Source organism: Micromesistius poutassou (assembly GCF_964030765.1).
Source record: "Micromesistius poutassou genome assembly, chromosome: 1".
In the NCBI taxonomy this organism is placed as follows: domain Eukaryota; kingdom Metazoa; phylum Chordata; class Actinopteri; order Gadiformes; family Gadidae; genus Micromesistius; species Micromesistius poutassou.
In genome coordinates this window covers 11,500,318-11,519,406 of record NC_140271.1, presented here as the reverse complement: position 1 = coordinate 11,519,406, position 19,089 = coordinate 11,500,318, and the positions used below count along the sequence as shown (strand labels likewise).

At 43.9% G+C, this 19,089-nt stretch overlaps 3 protein-coding genes across 3 annotated transcripts in view; all 3 read left to right on the top strand.

Annotated features, from left to right (window-relative positions):
• Nucleotides 1-567: 567 nt before the first annotated feature.
• LOC311390737 (polyserase-2-like) lies at nt 568-11,698 on the top strand (the record flags this gene model as incomplete). Its single annotated transcript, XM_084488751.1, has 13 exons — nt 568-619; nt 3,491-3,511; nt 3,927-4,092; nt 4,783-5,063; nt 5,597-5,724; nt 6,041-6,296; nt 7,665-7,833; nt 8,061-8,314; nt 8,525-8,625; nt 9,056-9,199; nt 10,141-10,270; nt 10,613-10,695; nt 11,666-11,698. 13 exons carry the CDS (start codon nt 568-570, stop codon nt 11,696-11,698), a joined length of 1,818 nt encoding a protein of 605 aa, XP_084344877.1.
• Nucleotides 11,699-12,944: 1,246 nt separating this feature from the next.
• LOC311386973 (uncharacterized protein) lies at nt 12,945-14,641 on the top strand. Its single transcript, XM_084488728.1, has 4 exons — nt 12,945-12,985; nt 13,124-13,234; nt 13,555-13,692; nt 14,131-14,641. The coding sequence occupies exons 1-4, from the start codon at nt 12,959-12,961 to the stop codon at nt 14,215-14,217; spliced, it is 363 nt and encodes a 120-aa protein (XP_084344854.1). The 5' UTR covers nt 12,945-12,958; the 3' UTR covers nt 14,218-14,641.
• A 1,933-nt stretch (nt 14,642-16,574) lies between these two features.
• Nucleotides 16,575-19,089, top strand: part of LOC311413918 (fructose-bisphosphate aldolase A-like) — a 7,238-nt gene continuing 4,723 nt past the window's right edge. The window contains exons 1-2 of the mRNA XM_084488900.1: nt 16,575-16,659; nt 17,319-17,437. Of these exons, the coding sequence (XP_084345026.1) occupies nt 17,326-17,437 (112 nt within the window). The 5' untranslated portion in view covers nt 16,575-16,659; nt 17,319-17,325. The remainder of the gene's footprint in view (nt 16,660-17,318; nt 17,438-19,089) is intronic.

The following is a 19,089-nucleotide window of genomic DNA, read 5'->3' as shown; positions in this document are numbered from 1 at the left end:
GACAAAACAAAATCTTTTTTCAGTCGAGAGAGTGAGGAATACACCCACTAGAAAACAAAAATGGTGAACATGGCCACAACTTCAGAGAAAGCACAGAAGGCTTCTTATTTGGTGGCTCAACGGATTGTAATATGTAAAAGTGTAATTAAAAATGACTGGGTTTATTAAGACAATCCCAGTCTTGCAACTGTTCATTGCAACTGCAATTGCAACTTGCAACTGTTCAAATGCAATTTAAATAATAAATGACCCTCTGTTTAAAAGTATATAAATGGTATTATCATGACTGAAATTTTAATGTATTTCTATTTATCGCTATGAAACAGGTCTAAACTATTCAGGTTGAAAAGTTTTGTAATTACTAGTGGCAGGCGATGGGCCAATCATCTAACACAGTCCTGAACATAGGTGACGTTATGATGTAGTTCACACGGGATGGAGAAGGTGCACCTGTCCCGTGGGTGTGTCTTCCACCTGTGTTGCACTGTGGCAGTAGAGTGACAAGCAAAGGGGAGGAGAAAAAGGCTTTTAAAAGGCTTGACTATTTGAGGACTTGAAACTGCTGGGATGACTGGGCTCAAGGCGCTATGGGTGGCAGTCCTAGTACTACTGGTGCAGGGTAAGTACCCCTCTTCTTCTTCCTGGGTCACCTGTGTGTGTGTGTGTGTGTGTGTGTGTGTGTGTGTGTGTACTCTGAAGTAGGAACCAAGCTTTGTATTGTAAGCATTGTCTTAACTTATATCTGGTTTTCATTAACTGCCTCCCCCATGGGATTTGGGTTTTATTCATTCAATTCTTTATTCATTAAGAATGCAAATAACAGAAGGACTTATGTGCTTTAAAATGGTACTGAACTAACAACCTTCAAACAAGAAACACTGGCCAAAGCTGTCTATCAGATGTTTTGCGTTTACCATCTTTTTTTTTTGTCATTTGCTTTTTATTTTTACAGTACGTAAGCACTAGGTGGCAAAGGTGGTACATATGTCCACAGGACATCAAAACAAACAAAAATAAAAAAACATTAGGGAGAGGATCCATTTCTAATCCAAAGAACAATACACACATAAGTACGTGGCCACTCTTGTAGACATGCTTACTGATGTATACTGTATATTTACCTTAACCATACATACATATCACCCACAGATTTGTATCTTAGATGTAACCATAAAACAACCCTGCTCTTTGACAGGAAAATTATATTAATCTGAGAGATACGTCGTACATTACTGCTACATATAGTCGGACCGTACAGTTGACACGTATGAAAAAAATCTATCTGAGTTAAAAGTTCTTCATTTAAATGTGATCCTCTCCATTGTAATTACCTATAGACAATCCACTCTTTAATGTTTGGTGTGTCTTTCTTAAGCCATTTCCTGGTGCCTTTTTGCATGCCACCAACAAAACACTCAACTCAGGTATTTATCACAATTAGCTAAGCAAAGCTCTTCCAAATCTCCCAGATACATTATTTTGAAATTGAAATAGATTTTCCTCTTAAAGACTGTCTCCAGTACGCCCTGGACACTTCTCCAAAATTGAGCCACAGAGGGCCAATGCATGTCCACAGGATCTCCAGCATGTTGTCTGATTAGAATATTTACACTTTTGCGCCAGAGCACAAAAAAACCGAGTCACATTTTTCTAACTAAATTCTCTCCAGGAGGGTGAGCTTGTCGTTACAGATCGGTGTCTACAGATCCTTTCCCATTCTACCAGTGTAATTGTGAAACCTCCATCTGCTACCCACCTTGTTTTAATATGGTCTTTTTTCAGATCTTGAAAAGCAAAATATAATTTGGAGATCACTTTTCGATAGGGAGCATCTTCATAGGCCCTTTTGTATATTTATTTTTTAACATTCAAAATTATAATGAATCATATTGATGATAATAAAGAATAAACGGTGCTGTAGGTTACATTCAAGAGATATTATTCTGGTGTAGCGTGTTAGAAGTGGCCTACCCATCAGCTGTTAGTCAGTGAGCAAGCCTCTGTAAGAGCTCGTCTAGATTTGAGACCACTGGGCTAACTCCGAGTCCGGACCACTCATGGCATCTCTTCCCTGGTTGGTTCAATCAGTTTTGCCTATCATCACAGGTGCGTGAAATGCAACACAATGCACACCACTTCAATGGTGGAGATACTGAAGGAAGGAGGGAGGGAAGTTTGTTTTGTTGAGTTTCAAATCTTGCTCACTTCCACTCTTTTCTGATCTCCATCTTTACAACTTCTGAATCTTATCTAAAATAACATATGTCAAATAAAAGTGATGTTTGCATAGGTTGTGCTCTGTTACCGGAAGTACTATTTTGGCTTTGATATGATAGCAGGCCTACAGATTGATTGTGACATAATTTTGCACATATCTATGGACCAATGTCTTCAATCTCACATGAAGCAACGTCTGTACAATAAAAAGTAAAGCCTCCAGGAGCCATTAACTTCTAATAAGGGTGTGTTTTAAAACACGTAAAGACTTTAATGCTCATATCGACATCAAGATGGACTTCTATGATCTTGAGCCCAATGCTTAGTACATAGTTGTTCAGGATAAAATTTTGAACAAGATGAGATCCACACATTTACAATTAGGGCGTGGCATCGAAATGGGCGTGGCCTGTGACTAAAATGACCACAGTTCAGAATGTTTGATTTGAGCGGAACCAAGTTAGTGGCTGTTGGGGACCAAAGTTCTAACTGCTCAAGTAAGATGAAGTCGATTGGCAAAACAACATGGCCACCAGAGGCTCAAAATTGTCCAAATGTAATTTATCGCCAAAAGGCTGGGTTAACTTAACCCAATCATCATCTTACTTGGTGGAGTCAAAGGCACATGGATCAAGATGAACCTCTCCAAATTGTATCCAGATCGGGCCATAGGGGGTGCTATAAAAATGAACTGAAAATGCAAATTTGGACGGCCATATTTCCTGACCCCTTTCACCTACAGTCATGAAATCCAGTAGACATTTGTCTCTCCTCATGTTGAGCAAATGTCCCTAGGAAACCTTGAACCTCTAACAAAATGGCGGCTGGACGTCCAAATTTGCCAAATCAATGTTAGGTGCCGAAAGGCAGGGTTAACTTGAGTCAATCATCATCAACTTGGTGTACTTAAAGAAGCATAGGTCAAGGTTAACCAGGCTAAAGTTCATCCAAATAGGACCATAGGGGGCGCTACAGCAATCAAAACTTTAAAGACTTTTAAAGACTAAAGAGTTTGTTCGCCCATCACTAGATCCAAGCTGAGGCTATTCCAGCGTTATCAACAGTATGCAAACAAAAATGGTCTTTATGGCCTGCGTCATGGTCTTAATGGTCTATCAGGGTCTTAATGGTCTGTCAGGGTCTTAATGGTCTGTCAGGGTCATAATGGTCTGCGTAAGGCTTGGCCCCCGTTAAATGCTGCTTGCAGCTTTAATTATTATAGTTATTATTATGAATGATTCTCTTGTTAAACATTTTATCTTTCTTTTTGCAGAGGCATCCTCACAACTAAATGGTAAGAGATTGTAAATAAAAATGTTACATTTAAATTATTTACCATTTATTTATGTTCCCCTAGAGGCTGCCCTATTTTCTTATCGATGCCCATATAGTCTGCTTGAATGAATGCATTTAAAGTTGATCAATTTCACACTAAAAATATTTCAGTTGATGTATAAACATGTTATCTTTGTATATATATTGAAATTATATATTTTCATTGATATTTATTTTTGACTTTGTTTTACTCTTGTACTCTTATTGTATTATGCAAAGTGTCTTGAGTATTTGAGAAAGAGCTAAACAAATTAAATGTATTCTGTCCGCATTAAAACTGAAGTGCAGCAGAGAATGTTAGCTTTGTCTGACTCAAGGTCACTGCAACAGCAGAAGCCATTGCTCCTTCTCTGAACTGTTTGAACCTTTTGCAGTGTGTGGTCGGGCTCCTCTCAACTCCAGGATCGTTGGAGGAGTGGATGCTGCTCCGGGCACCTGGCCCTGGCAGGCCAGTTTGCATGACAAGTCTCACTCTCACTTCTGTGGGGGGTCTTTGATCAACAATCTGTGGGTGCTGTCCGCTGCCCACTGCTTCAAAACGTAATGTCAATCTTCTACATCCGGCAATAGCCAAAACATGTTCCTCATCTCTGGTTCATCAACAACTCTATGAATATTAATTTCAGAAACAGTGACGTTGTTTCCTTTCCGATTAGAAAATGACTAGGGCTGGGCAAGTTAACACGTTAATTACGCGTCAACGCAATCTTATTTTAAAGCGATTAATACAAATTGACGCATTAATGCATTTTTTAAATTTTTTTCACTTTAATTTTGAAACGTTTTGCCCACAGAATGTCAACATTCATATAAGAAATCATTTTTGTTTTTAGTTCCACTTAGTTTACACTTGCAGTCAGTGACAGCCTGTTTACAATTCCCAAATCTGTGGCGCTACTTATTTGAATTTAACTACATTTGTAGTAACTGTTGGTTTACAATTGTACTAATAACTGCCTGTTTACAATATACAAATCTGTGGTGTTCCATAAGTTTCATATTCAACCCACAGTGAGTGAGTCAATAAAACTCCCTCAAGATCACTTGGTCTAGCTTTTGCTTATTAAGTACATTTGGTATGAATGATAATGTGTCATTTCATTTGATAATCTACTTTAACTTCAATTGGAGTGGATTTAAAATAGATTTTTAAAAGTGCGCTGACGAGTTAACTCACCAATACTATGCGATTAATCACGATTAAAACTTTTAATTGTTGCCCAGCATTAGAAATGACACGACAGGTCTCACGGTCTTCCTGGGCCGTCAGGACCAGCGCGGCAGCAACCCCAACGAGGTGTCCCGGAACGTCTCCAGGATCCTCTATCACCCCGATTTCAACATCAGTATAAGCAGTATGGATTACAACGACGACATCTGCCTGCTCCAGCTCTCCTCGAGTGTCACCTTCACAGACTACATCGCGCCTGTCTGCCTGGCCGCGGACGGCAGCACGTTCAACAGCGGCATCATCAACTGGGTCACTGGCTGGGGAACCACCTCGTTTGAAGGTGGGTCTTCTTCTGAAGTATGACCTAAGACCTTCAGCTCTGTTGAGGCGAGCCAGTCCAGTGTCCTATGGTCAAGGTCAATTAGAACGCGTTCGCCGTTCGGGGGCCGGTGTTTGGGGCATGCGGCTCAGGAGGTAGAGCGGGTTGGCTGGTAACCGCAAGGTTGCTAGTTTGATCCCCGGCTCCTCCTAGCTGAGTGTCGAGGTGTCCCTGAGCAAGACACCTCACCCTAACGACTCCCGACAAGCTGGCTGTCGCCTTGCATGGTTGACACTGCAGTTGGTGTGTGAATGTGTGCATGACTGGGTGAATGTTAGGCAATATTGTAAAGCGCTTTGAGTGGCCACTGGTTAGAAATGTCCTTTATAAATTCAGTCAATTTACCATTTACCATGTAACTAGTTTTAATGTGTTTGACAGTTTGTAGTGGGTCTCCTCAATCGCATTGGGCACTGTCCGACCCACTGAGGTGGGTCGATACGACCATGAATCAAGTCGGTTCACATCAGCCGTTTCATTCCTTCCATTCATAGGGTCATTCGCGAACGTCCTCCAGGAAGTGGACCTGCCCATAGTGGGCAACAGGGAGTGTAACTGTAGCTATGGCTCAATCACCGGCAACATGATCTGCGCTGGATTGTCGGCCGGAGGGCTGTGTCGGGTAAACGTTTAAAAAGTCATGTTAGAGGAGCTCAGATTACATTCAACTCATTTGGTTCTGGACAACAAAATGCAGTTTAGCATGCGAAAATAGTGCATAAGGTGAGGGAGGAGGGGTGACATAGTAAAAAGCATAGTGAATGAAAAAGACACTAGTGCAACACAGCAAATATTGCAAAACAAATCGTACCCCACCATTTAAACATCAGACACACAAAGCACAACACCAAACATAAAGGACCAGGTAATGACTCTAACTTCATGCAATCTGAGATCTTTTGCTCACCCATCGTGGCTTTGATCCTCTTCCCCTGAAGGGTGACTCTGGTGGTCCTCTGGTAGGCAAACAGGGTCCGCAGTGGGTCCAGTCGGGAGTGGTGAGCTTTGGTCGAGGATGTGCCCTGCTCAATTTCCCTGGAGTATACGCCAGAGTGTCCGAATATCAGGCTTGGATCAACAGTATCATCACCACCAACCAGCCTGGCTTCGTCGAGTTCCACTCCGCGGGAACCGACAGCGACGCCACTTTCAACTGTGGCGACCCGCCGTCCGGACCACTCACCACCCCCGCACGTAAGTGGCCCTTTTGTCTCCATCTCTAACCAATGAGGGCGTTGGATCCTTGGTCTTTGTTGACGCATGTCGCCATGGTACCCTAGTGGGATGCTAGACGTGGAGGAAAAACAATCATTTGGTCCTCTGCGACAGAGAGTTATTCTGATATTACAGAACAAGCAATGCCCCTTAAGCAAGTAATACTTACTTAGTATTACTTAGTATTAAGTAATACTTAATACTTTATATTTAAGTGACACATTTTGAATAGATAAAAGAGGGACTTAAAAAATATACAGAACAAGCCAACTAGAACTTACTTGCTCTCTTGGGAGTGAGCAAGAGACCTAGGGTCTCTTTTATATGAAAGAGGGCTACAAAGACAAGTATGTTTATCAATGTGGGGGCTCAAAGCATAATATAATTGTATAGATGACAGACAGATAGACAGATGATGATGATATTAGAAGGCAGTGCTGCAAAATGTATGCGCAGGCGAATACTCTTGCTCGCAGATTTCATTCGTGTACAGATGACGTTAAAATATCTTTGTTTAAAGCGTACTGTACACCACTGTACACCGCATACCTGTGGATTAACTACAAAAAAGCAAGTATGAAAAAGTTACAGGTTGCGTATAATGATGCATTAAGAATCCTACTTAAAAGACCTCGATGGTTAAGTGCGAGTGAAATGTTTGTAAATGCACGTGTCAACACCTTTAATGCAGTACTCAGAAACCTGATGTATAGATTTATGTGTCGGCTTGATGCCTCAGAAAACCAGATAATCAACAGTCTGACCCACATCAACTGTAGTTCCATCAGGTATCAATCTCTGTTCTGGAGACACTGGTACAGTTGTCTCTTTTTAACTTTATAGTCATTCTATTTTTGATATCAGTGGTGTAAATTTCTATTTCTATGTTTTAGCTTTCTTATTGTCTGTGTTGTGTTGTCTGTTGTTGTGCTGTATTGTGTCTTGTGTTGTGTTCTTTTTGCTATGGACCCAGAGTCTGAAATAAAGAAATAATAATAATAATATATAATGTAAAATGCAAACATAAACTTCTGGGTTGCCCCACAAAAACACGTCAGCCGAGTCTGTCCCAAAGATCATCACATTAAATGACCATAACAGCTCAGATGACTACACAACGCAAGGACAAGGATTCAAACAACATGCAAACTGAGTGGCTTCAGCTAAGCATCCATAAATGCAAAATATACCGAACAAGCCAACTAGAACTTACCGGATTACTTCCCCTAACTAAAGCATCGGGTCGCGGGTTGGCTTAAGCTGGACGGTTTCTATTTAATAAGCATTACAATGTTTGTTGTCCATTTCCCACTTCTTTGGCCCACCCCTGATGGTCCCTAGTTCCAGCATTGACGTGTGGCAGCGCCCCATTGAACACCCACGACAGCAGGGGGCTGGTGCAGTCCGCCGGCGTGTGGCCCTGGATGGCGAGCCTTCAGGTAAACGGCACGCACATGTGCGGCGGCACCCTGGTGGCTGACGACGTGGTCATGAGCGACGCCTCCTGCTTCACCATGTGAGTCTGCTTGTTATATCTGTCGTGACGATGAGGCTGTACGACTTGTGTTCTGTGTGTGTTGCTTTTTGTGTTTTATCTGAGCAAAACCATGTATCAATCCCGAGATATGAGAGAGGTGTGCCGTTGTTGTTGAGTGATCTGCACCGTAATCCAATTGGATTAAGGTTTTTTGTTTCAAACGACCGTCGAGCCCTCACCCTCGTGGTTTTCCTATCTCCACTTAGGCAGCCAAAAGTCTCTTCCTGGAGGGTGGAGTTGGGCTGCCGGAATCTGAACGGCTCCAACTCCTGCATGAACCTGGGGGTGCTTCATATCGATTTCAGCAAACTCACCGGAGACAACATCGCCCTGCTCACTCTGTTAAGCTCGCCGAGGCTCTGGGACTACATCCAGCCCATCTGTCTGGACGATGGAATGGGCGACTTCCTGAACAACGCTGACTGTTGGATGGCTGGCTGGGGCGAGGGCCAGGGAGGCGGTGAGGACCCCCCCATCCAGAGCGCACCCCACGTTCGCTCCCATCACTGAGTCTCCAACGGACTCTGTGATGGGAGCTGTGTCTACTAGGTGTTTTTTTACCATTGATTGTAGTTTTACTAAACTAGCTCTCTGTTTCACACACTCAGCGTGGGTCTATATATTGTCCAAACTGTGTGGTTGACCGTGACTCTCTCTGACCTGACCGCAGCTCAAGAGACCCTGCAGGAGTTCAACACCACGGTGGTGGGCTGTAACAATGCGTCATCATCAACTGACTACATCTGCACCGAAGTGCTGACTGTGAGAATGGTAATGAAAGGACAACAGTTCAGAATCCTCTTAGTTCATGGCTCACAATGCCAAACACGTGATCACGATTTACATCATAATCGTTAGCCTCATAGCATAATTGCCTATGCCATATTTTAAGGTTCATCTTGTATTTAGTGTAAAAAATGCCTATAGGTCAAATAGATGACTTAGGCAGAAAGTGATTATGGAAAGTAAATTGGCTTAGGGGATAGCCAATGAGGCACAGTTAATCAGTGTTAGGAGAGTAGAGTTAGGTTTTTTTCCACCGACAGTACCCGCTCAACTCGCCTCTTAACCCTGCCTTTTTTTGCGTTAGTACGTTACAGTCGTTTTCAAGCCAGGGCTGGACACATGTTGGTGCTCTGGAGTAAGTTTGGAGGGCTCTGTGTTGCTAAGTGTGGGGATGAAAACGTGTGTTTGATTTCAGGGTGACGCCGGCGGACCCCTAATGTGTAAGAGCGGCAACTATTGGACCCAAGTGGCCGGGCTTCCCAACGTCATGGCCAACGGCAGCATGAGAGTCCTGGTGCAGTCAGAGAGAGCCGTCAACCAGTCTGTGTTCACCGCCACAGCACGATATAAGTCGTTCCTGAAAGAAATTCTAGAAAACCTGCTGTCCCCCCCCACCGCCCCCACAACCACCGCCCCCACAACCCCCGCCCCCACTACCACCACAACCCCCGCCCCCACTACCACCACTGTCAATCACGCGTCAGACACATGCCTCCCCATGGCGTTGTCCCACCTCCTCCTCCTCCTCTCCTCCCTCTACCTCTTCTCCGCGCTGGTCTAGAGGCAGCGTGGCCTGGAAGGGCTAGACTCCGGTTTATTTTCATGTTGTATGCATCTCAGGGAGGGAAGGATGTGATCATGTATTTGTTTTTGCATCGTTTTTGTTTTTTTATGGACTGTTGGAGTCAGTGGAGTCTCAGCTTTCACATGTTATATAGTTTGTGTTGATCATATTACGTGGAAAATACCATTTTTGCTCTGCATGTGAAGGTGCAGAGTTATAAAATACAGATCTCTTTTTGATATGTGCTTCTTATTTTGTTTGGGGTTGGAATTGTCTTTCGTTGAGCTAGCAAACTACCGTCTGCACCATTTCCTCTTGGCCTGGTGGATCTTCAGGCCACGCGGGTTCTTGCAAACTTTGCCACAAAAACATTCTGTAATCGTTGTCGTATTTCCGTTGCCATTTGTCGTCATTCTTTGATTTGTCCGGCTGGGGTGCTCATCCTCTCCCCCCATCCTCCACCCCTGGGTGCCCTCTTGGGCAATATCCAGCAGTGAGGGGCAAACAATTTGACATATTTGACTGCTTTGTCTTGCAGTAGGGGGAGAGGCCAGCGTGAGCTGTGGCACGGACGATCGCCAGCAGCAACCAAGCCGCGTGCCACCATTGTGGCACGCTGTTATTATTTATTACGATTAAAACCGGATTTTGCCAAGCAGCCTGACTCCGGCTTCTCCTTGAGCTGCAGCACCTCCTTCTTATGCTGGCTCTTCCAGATGCGGAACTTCGCAGAATCCTCTCATTTGGAGATTAGAGACGTCGCACGCAGAGGACTCCTTGAGGTCCGGGACAAGCCACCTCCTGGCTCGGTCACGCAGCTGCTGGGTGAAGGGTCGGCCCCCCTCTGTGAGCACCAACGCTGTCGCTCTGACATCTGGGCCAGGTGTCCCAGCACGTTTGCCAACGGCAACTGATTCATCCTTCATGCCAGGCCCGGGGTGGCCATCGGGACATTCGGGAGGTTTCCCGTTGGGCTGGTCCACTTTCAAATGTATTTTGGGCTGCTTGGATGGGGGAAAAAAAATCCTTTGACCATTATTTTATCTTCTCCTAAAGTAGATCTGGATGTCACATGACGGATGTCACATGACATGGCACCTAATTAGGCAGGAAGCCATAAAAGTTTGCCAGTGTAAACAGTCTTTTGCCTTTTCGCTGTGTGCACCTCGTCTCTCCCCCCGTGCACAGCGATAGACGGACACAAGTTCCTGTTCCTTACGGAGGGAACTGGAGCCAGTTCTGGCAGGTCACGCAAAGGGTTGCTGTGGCCAGTAAGGAGCCTCGCTACGGAGTGGAAGTCCCTCACCCCTGCTTCCTGACTTTGTGGGCCACAGGCATGACTATTCCTACTTTGCAGTCACGTGACTACCATGGTTACGTGGAGGGCAACAAATGCAGACAAAATTGCGAATTTTGTGACATATTTAGACCATATGTCATATGTCACAAAATGTTAAAATTAGATTAAAATTAGAGACAAGAAAAGATAAACATACTCAGAACTTGTGATCCATACACAGCACCCGCTGATGTGTTCATTGCTTTGAAGTTGACAAAGTCTCTTCCAGACTTGGAGTTTAGAGATATTAACATCTCATTGAAAACCATAGATATTGCAAACCTCAAAACGAACCATCACACAACTTTTGTTGTTGTTAGCCAAACACGATAGCTGCTAGCCTAGCTTAGACTCATAACACAAACTGCTGACTCGTCGAACCAGCTGGTGTTGTTGATTCGCGACACTACTGGGTAACTTTAAGACACGATTCATTATGATCATACACTCATACATACTGTGAAGGTTGCACGTCTGATAGCCTGTATCCATAGTTGTCTTCTCTCTGGATTCTCCTTATCAGATGGGATCCGGTAAAAACATAACCCTGGCTTCACTCCAGGCGGTTAGTGCATCCAATCGCACAACAACTATCTGGCATGTCGTTTTCACCTCAAAATACCAACTTTCATTTTGTATAACTGGTGATGTCCTGGCAGATCCTTGATTAGGTTACTAGGTTTCTGGAGAATGATGTTCTTGATGTTCTTGCCTGCCAGCCAGTCGTTGTGACGTCACGTGCAAAGTATGAATTGTGTGTATGTGAAGGATACTCATACGAAGCACCAGGCCCTGTTTTCTATCATTGTTTTGTTGTTCTGTTTTTCTTTTGTATGCCCATATTAGTAGCTATTGTTTGATTAGACTTGTGTAACTCGGATTACTCTCCTTCTATATCGCAGGGATCTCTGTACAAGGCTGGGCCCGTGGTCTAGGCTTTCTGTGATGGGACTGCACGGTTTGACACTTTATGTACTCCTAAATACACATTAATATTATTTTATATCTTACCTATGATTACCATATAGACGTTCTTCATTCATCTGACATTTCAGCCCCAACAGACGTGACAAGTGTCGTTGATTGTGGAGGGCAGGAAAAAGCCAGGAGCAGCCGAAAATGACAGATTTAAGTTTTTTCTTATAAACTGATTGAGGTGGATTTTCATTTGCTAAACGTTGATCCAATATACAATAAAAGGGAGAGTTTTGCGCTGTTCATTTATTCAAATTCTTCCATCCCTGAATAAAGTGGGCCGGTATGGGCCTGAAACTCCCGGGCTGAAAATGGGTCCCACTCCGGCCCTTTATGAAAGTTATGTATCTAGCTTTGGAAGTTTAACCCAAATAATCATCAAAAAAATCATTGTCTGTCAAGAAAGGCGTGATAAATCTGTGGGCACAACATTTACACAATATTTACTCAACATTGATAATATGACAATACAATAAAATACAACAATGGAGAAACGATGTGAAACAATAAATATCTAGTGTAGGCCTGTGTAGGCGTATAGATGCAAAGCATAAATAAAATCACGTTGGGTCCAGTGGGGTTGAGGTTGTCATGGTGAGTGGCGCCGCGTTCTCCGCTCGGAATGAGAAAAATGTATTCTCATGATGGCCAGTAGGGGGCGCCGTAGTGCGCCATCAGCCATCCGCTCCCTCCCAGGAAAAGAAGAAGAAGATGCGCACGCCGTTTCTATAGTAACATCGTTTGCACTGTAAATGCTGTTTAGCCAACAAGCTAACGGGGTTGTTCATGAATGTAGGGCTACTGTAGGGCAACATTTAGTCTTTCTTTTGCATGTATCGAGTGTAAAAACATGACTAAACGGCACTCCAGAGTCCTGGTAAGGTAGAAACCTGATCATGTTTCAGCTTGGGATGCTGGGAACCAGGAGGCGAGGTAAGAAGAGTGATTTGTAACCCAAAATAAAGCAGAAATCTGCATCTAATTAGGTTTCTTAGAAACCGAAAGTATTATATTATGATATCATCCACGAGATTACGACCTGGCTTGAACACATGGTCAGTTAAACTATAGAGATCACAAATGTAACAGGGAAACGGATTGTTTTTTCAGTATCAACAATCTCACTGGGACGTGAACTGGTTCCCATTGCTGTCCTGGCAAACTAACTATAATCTAACTTCATTCTGCTTTCTCCGGAGATGTGAACCATTAGAAACAACATGTCTTCTCCAGAATCAACGGTGGTGGTAAGAATAATTACCAGCATGACGTTGATCACTATCCCGGAGCATTACAGACAGATGTGTCACAGATGTGTAACACCTGTGTCGCAGATGTGTAACACCTGTATTGATCATTAATCCCGACTCATCCTCCATCCCAAGGTGCTGCCCATATGGGGCCTGGCGCTGCCTCTTCCCGCCGTGCTGATGATCACTGTCGGCATTTACATCTTCGTCCTCGCGATGGCGCTCTGGTTCCGCCACTGTCTCAAGGTGTGTCCCGTACTTAAGTTAAACATCATCACTCAAGGATGCTTAGTTAGAAGATTTATAACGATGTGTGCAATATTGTTGCAATATATCATGCAATATATACATGATGGTTACTACTTTTTAATAGTGGCAACAAATAATTGTGTCAAGAACATAATGGTAACTACCTCTTAAAAGTGGCAACATATAATTGTGTCAAGAACATAATGGTGACTACCTCTTAATAGTGGCATTACATAATTGTGTTATGAGAAGAGGAGTGCTATAAACGTAACACCTCCTGGTCATCAACTACGTGCTCCCGTGTCTTCCCCCTGAAGGACCGCTGCTCTGGCATGTGGAACGACTGCTGTCCGGACCTCTCCCCGTGTGAGCACTGCTTGGTGTGGGCAGAATCCTGCGACTGTCGCCCACCGTCTGTCCGCTCGTGCCTGGACCGTACCTGCCCTCCCCCCGCTGTACGTAACATCCTGACAGTCCTTTACCTCTCTGCTGTCAACCGTTATACATCGGCCCGAGACTGAAGGCTTCTGTAGGGGAGATTTCAGGATTGTAAATAGAGAGAATGAGAGCAGAGGAAGGCAATATTTAGGAAATGGACGGACACACAAAAAAAACTCCCTCGCTATGTTGCTCCGCCATCGAGGAGATGTTTTTTCTTGCCTTCTCGGGGGCTAAGATGAGGGGGCTGTCATAAATATATGGCCTGTTAAGCCAAGTGAGTCTGTACCTGTGATTAAGGTCTATACAAATACAATTGGAATTCAATTTAATTAAATAACTCTTAAATCTTAACTACAGCGCCTTCAATACCCTTTGCCCAGTGAGTCCACTGTAGCCCACAAAGTGAAGGGCTCCTGTGACCTGTTCTCCTTTTCTCCCCAACCCACCCACAGTGTGCCAAATGGGACTGCACCTGCACCTGCCAGCCGCCCGAGTGTGAATCCTGCAATTGCCTCTGCTTCGAGATCAAGCTCCGCTAGCCTATAAAACCTACAGGGTCCCTTCTGTGATGATGGACATGTGGGGTTGATGATCCACTGATGGGGTGTCCGAATACACAAGCACACAGCAGTTGGATGCTTTGTAATGTACGGCAGCAGGCCTTGTTGGGACCACAGGGGCTGTTCGATGCAGTATCCCTCTAGCTTGTCAGTCAATAACACTGGTGGTATCTGTGTTGATGCCCATACCAGCAGCCGTGTGTATCTAGATGTTCCACTCTTTCCAGGTCTATTGGGTGTGTTTATTTGAAACAAACGGACTGTTCGTCAGACACAGTGGACTGACTCGAAGACGGTGTTGTTATTTGACGGCACAAAGGCACATGTAAATATATTGTTCATGTGAAGGTTTAGATCCTTCTTTGATACCACTTTGTGGAGTGATCTGCATTTGTACTGTACACCTGTGCGGCCTTCCCTCAATCACAACTTTTGTTGCTCTGTCAAATAGAATCTAAATATTAGATATGATGTTCTTTAATCCCAGGTGGGAAATTACAATAGCATATACTGTTTACACCATGTGGTATTTTAGAAGGATTTCTATCCTCTCCCACTTTTTTTATTAGTACATTAACTCTACATGATTTAAGTTCCTTATTGCCTTTGCGCTGTTTACTATTATTATTATTTTTTATCAATGATGTTCTTCATACCCCTTATGTACATAATGCTTATTTTATATATACTTTAGTACAGTTATAAAGTCACTTATCTAATGTACAATATATGATCTTCTCTTAAGTAGAACAATATATTGTTTACTATCCTTCCTTGTGTTGGACATATGCAGTGCTGCATAATGCCCTATTGACAACACAAAGTTTCCAGAGAGAGAGAGAGAGAGAGAGAGAGAGAGAGAGAGAGAGAGAGAGAGAGAGAGAGAGAGAGAGAGAGAGAGAGAGAGAGAGAGAGAGAGAGAGAGAGAGAGAGAGAGAGAGAGAGAGAGAGAGAGAGAGAGAGAGAGAGAGAGAGAGAGAGAGAGAGAGAGAGAGAGAGAGAGAGAGAGAGAGAGAGAGAGAGAGAGACTAATGCTCGTCCAGTAGCCTTCCACTCCAAGTCAAGCAGGTTTCTGCCAACAGACACATTCAGTATACCCAGTGTAAACCAGAGTGCTGGCTGAGAGAGAGAGGCCATGATAGCCAGCTTACTAAACATGATGGCAATGTTGACAAAGGTCTGCCTGACAATGAAAACCGGTCCCCCAAGATAGCAGAATAGTCTTTTACCAATCTTAATATTCTATTGTAGCAATCTTCATGAATACTGTCAGTGCAATGGCGCAATCGCTAACGTTGCTGCAAGAGGAAATATATAACCGTAACACTGCTGTGTGGTGATTTGAGTGTGTTTGAAATGTTGCAAGATATAAAGGCCTATGGCGACACATTCATCCATTCAGCATTCTGCTTAGCACACAGGCTTGTCTGTCTGCATGTCTAGGTTATAGTGACAACTAGGAAAGCCAAGCTGTCTGGCTGTCCCTTCTAATGTCCTAGCATGATTTACCCTTTGCAGTCCCCTCTCCCAGTGGGTGACAGCCGACCACGCTAGGAGGCAGCATCAGTAGTCCCATAAGGGGGCCGCAGTGGAAACGTATTACGTAACGCTGGCTGCCTCAAGGTCAAAAGCTACTGCGACTGATATCTGATTCAGTCGGAATGTGTCAGATAGGCCCGCTTTTGTGTAGACCTATTATTAAGCCCAAATCAATTTGGGCATTGTATTAGGCCCAATATAATAGTCCCAGTAGTAATAGCCCCAATATAATGTAGGCCTAATAGGCCCATATATTGTTAATCGTTCAAATAAAACATTTTTGGTATTGCTCCTCATCCACACTTCCCATGACGGTGACCGTGACACAGAATCAGTGTTTCATTCAGTTGCATCACTTTATATTCGACTGATTAATGTTTCTGCAGTGTACGGTTTTCATAGTTTTTTTTATTCCATAGGCCTACGTCATCTGATCGCTTAGCGTCGTGCCGCCAACTTCGTTAATTTCTTTGACGCAATATAGTCGTGCTGAGGTTCGGCCATTGGCGCTATCTGAACAGCACGTATTGAAAACAGGCATCGTGCATGTGATGTGCGAGCAGACACGTACAGAACCGCACAAACCATCCGACCCCCTCCTCTCGACATGGGCGTCACCTGACGACGCGCCCTTCGAGGAGGTCGGCCAACCGCTGTGAAGCTGAGCCCAGCACGCTCCTCTCATTGGAGGAGGAAGAACGTCACTCGCATCAGACAGCGTTTTGATTGGCTGCCGGCCGCTCTGGCAAAGCCCCGAGCTCCCGCCCAGCCTCTTGATATTTTACGGTACTGGACATCCTCTTCCTACATTGCCTGACATTGCCACGGAGAGCTCAGCACTTCCTGATCTGTTTCCTCCTCAGCCATCGCACACAATATTTGGTAAGTGTTTCTGGCAGCCATACACATTTACAACAACGATTAGCAAATGTAATACTGTTGATTATGCAGGTGTTATATAAGAAGATATTGTGATCTCCGAATGTATCGGTAAGACCTTGTCTCGGGTTGAGCTCAAGTTGGACGTGAGGGCCCGTTTTATTTGTCACGTCCCAACGCGACCCAAGGTCGTTCGGGTCTCTCCTACTGGTGATACTGGTGACGTCTGTCAACGGGCCGTCGAGAAGCATCGCTATGTCAGTGTTAACTGTTGCTCTATCAGTGTATGGTCTGTTATGTAACAAGCGACAAAATAGCTGCCATATTTTCTCTACAACTCCCATAGAAACATGGAACACATAAATACACATAGAAAATGTGATTTGTGATGATGCGATTTGATTCATGTTGTATTGTTGGTTGATAATTTCCATTATTGGACCATCCTTCAGCAACAGGTATATAGATGGGAACCCGTACCCACCTATATCGTTCTATAGAATAACACATTGGCCACTGTAATAGATGGATCCACAGAATGCAACCAATGGCCCTTAGGGTTTGATTTCTTTAGACTGCATCACTCGTCGTCTGTCTCACTCTCTCTCTCCCGTACCCTCACCCCCCCCCCCAACCTTCCGCCCTCTCTTTTCTGTTCTCAGAGTCAACATGCCTCACGCTTACCCCTTTCTGTCGACGGAGCAAAAGAAGGAGCTCAGCGACATTGCCAAGAGGATCGTGGCCCCCGGGAAAGGCATCCTAGCTGCCGATGAATCCACAGGTAATGGAAGACCGGAAGGCCTCATACTTTCAGAAATTTTGCAAGACACAGCTTGCCTTTACACAGCGATATGGTCAGAAAGGATTTCAACACAACCGAGTGAAATAAAACGAGCAAACACTGATCAGATAAGGAGAGTAAGAATGGGCCTTTGTTGTAAAAGGAAGATCGTGCTGGATTATTAATATTTCCTGAGTTGCTTTTGGCGATAGTGCTGTCGAGCTAGTTTGGTTAGGAGTTGTAAATGGCGTATTGTCGTAGTGGCTCAAAGTCAACAAGCATTGTTCAGATGCGGAAGAATCCACCTGTTTTGTCATCTGCCCAGACAGTTACTCAACACACACACACACACACACACACACACACACACACACACACACACACACACACATACGCACACACACCAACACACACAGGCACAAAACACTAGCCAGACAGACAGCAGTGTTGGGGGTCGCTTACGTAACCACAGGAATCAGCATCCCCGATAGCAGACACTCTGTTGCCATGGTAACCCTGCCATGCCTGTCGCAGTAATAAAACTGTCCTGGAGCATTTCAGCCAGACACAATATGGAGGATTCATAGAGCCGGCCCTGAGGAAGTGGCCCTGACGTGACCCTGTGTGGTCGGGCCCCATGGAGTCAGTGATAAGGCCCCCAACAGGAAAACACTAGATTGGTCCAATTTGTTATTTATTGGATATTCCATATTCCATTTGTTACCTGACAGGGCTTGCTTACTGTAGGGGATTTTGGTCAAATAACATATTTCTGATACACAAATAGTCCTATTCACGCACTGTCAAATCTAATGTATTTATAATGAATTTATTATATATATATATATATATATATATATATATTATACTTTATTATAATTTATTATATTGTACTTTTCTATTGTTTTGCATCTCATGCTTCTCATTGCCCTAAAATAACCAACATAGTATAACTTTAACACTGAATATATCAATCCACTTTATTGCTGACCTTTATTACTTTATATCTGAATTACTCTGTGGCCAAATTCCCAGATCCTCCCGAGATGGGCGCTTAATTCAACCTTAAACAATCACCTTTAACTAAACATTTGTTTATATATTTCAACACTAAAATCACCACAGTGCTTATGGGGGGGTGACTCCATGGAAACCGCATGCCCTCTCTCTCCATCACTCAACCGTCGCCTCAATTTGTCGGTTGACTAAAAGCCCACCCTGGCACTGTGCCTAGCAACACCGCAGCTAAGCAGCTAGCGCTCGTCTAGATCGCGCCGCCACAACAGCATCCTCTCACTCAGCCTCCCCCCCTCCCACATTTACATTTACATTTACATTCAGGGCATTTAGCAGACACTTTTATCCAAAGCGGCTTACAATAAGTAACTGTCAGAATAAAGAGAAGCAACAATATTTTGCTGTCTGTACAGTAAGGATAATCATAGAACGTGCCAAGTGCCAAGCACTATCAATCGCTAGGTTAACCCATTATTATTATACTATTTTTAAGTACGAAGACGTACAATAAGTGGGTTCATTAAATACCATGACGTACAACATACAATAAGTGCATACATTAAGTGCCAGGATGTACAACATACAATAAGTGCATACATAAAGTACCAGGACGTACAACATGCAATAAGTGCATA

Bases quoted from the DNA above. Each gene is read 5' to 3' on its own strand.
- LOC311386973 (XM_084488728.1), top strand. From the start codon at position 12,959: ATGTCTTCTCCAGAATCAACGGTGGTG. The intron at 12,986-13,123 runs GTAAGAATAATT...CTCCATCCCAAG, and splicing joins CTCCAGAATCAACGGTGGTG to GTGCTGCCCATATGGGGCCT. The intron at 13,235-13,554 runs GTGTGTCCCGTA...TTCCCCCTGAAG, and splicing joins GGTTCCGCCACTGTCTCAAG to GACCGCTGCTCTGGCATGTG.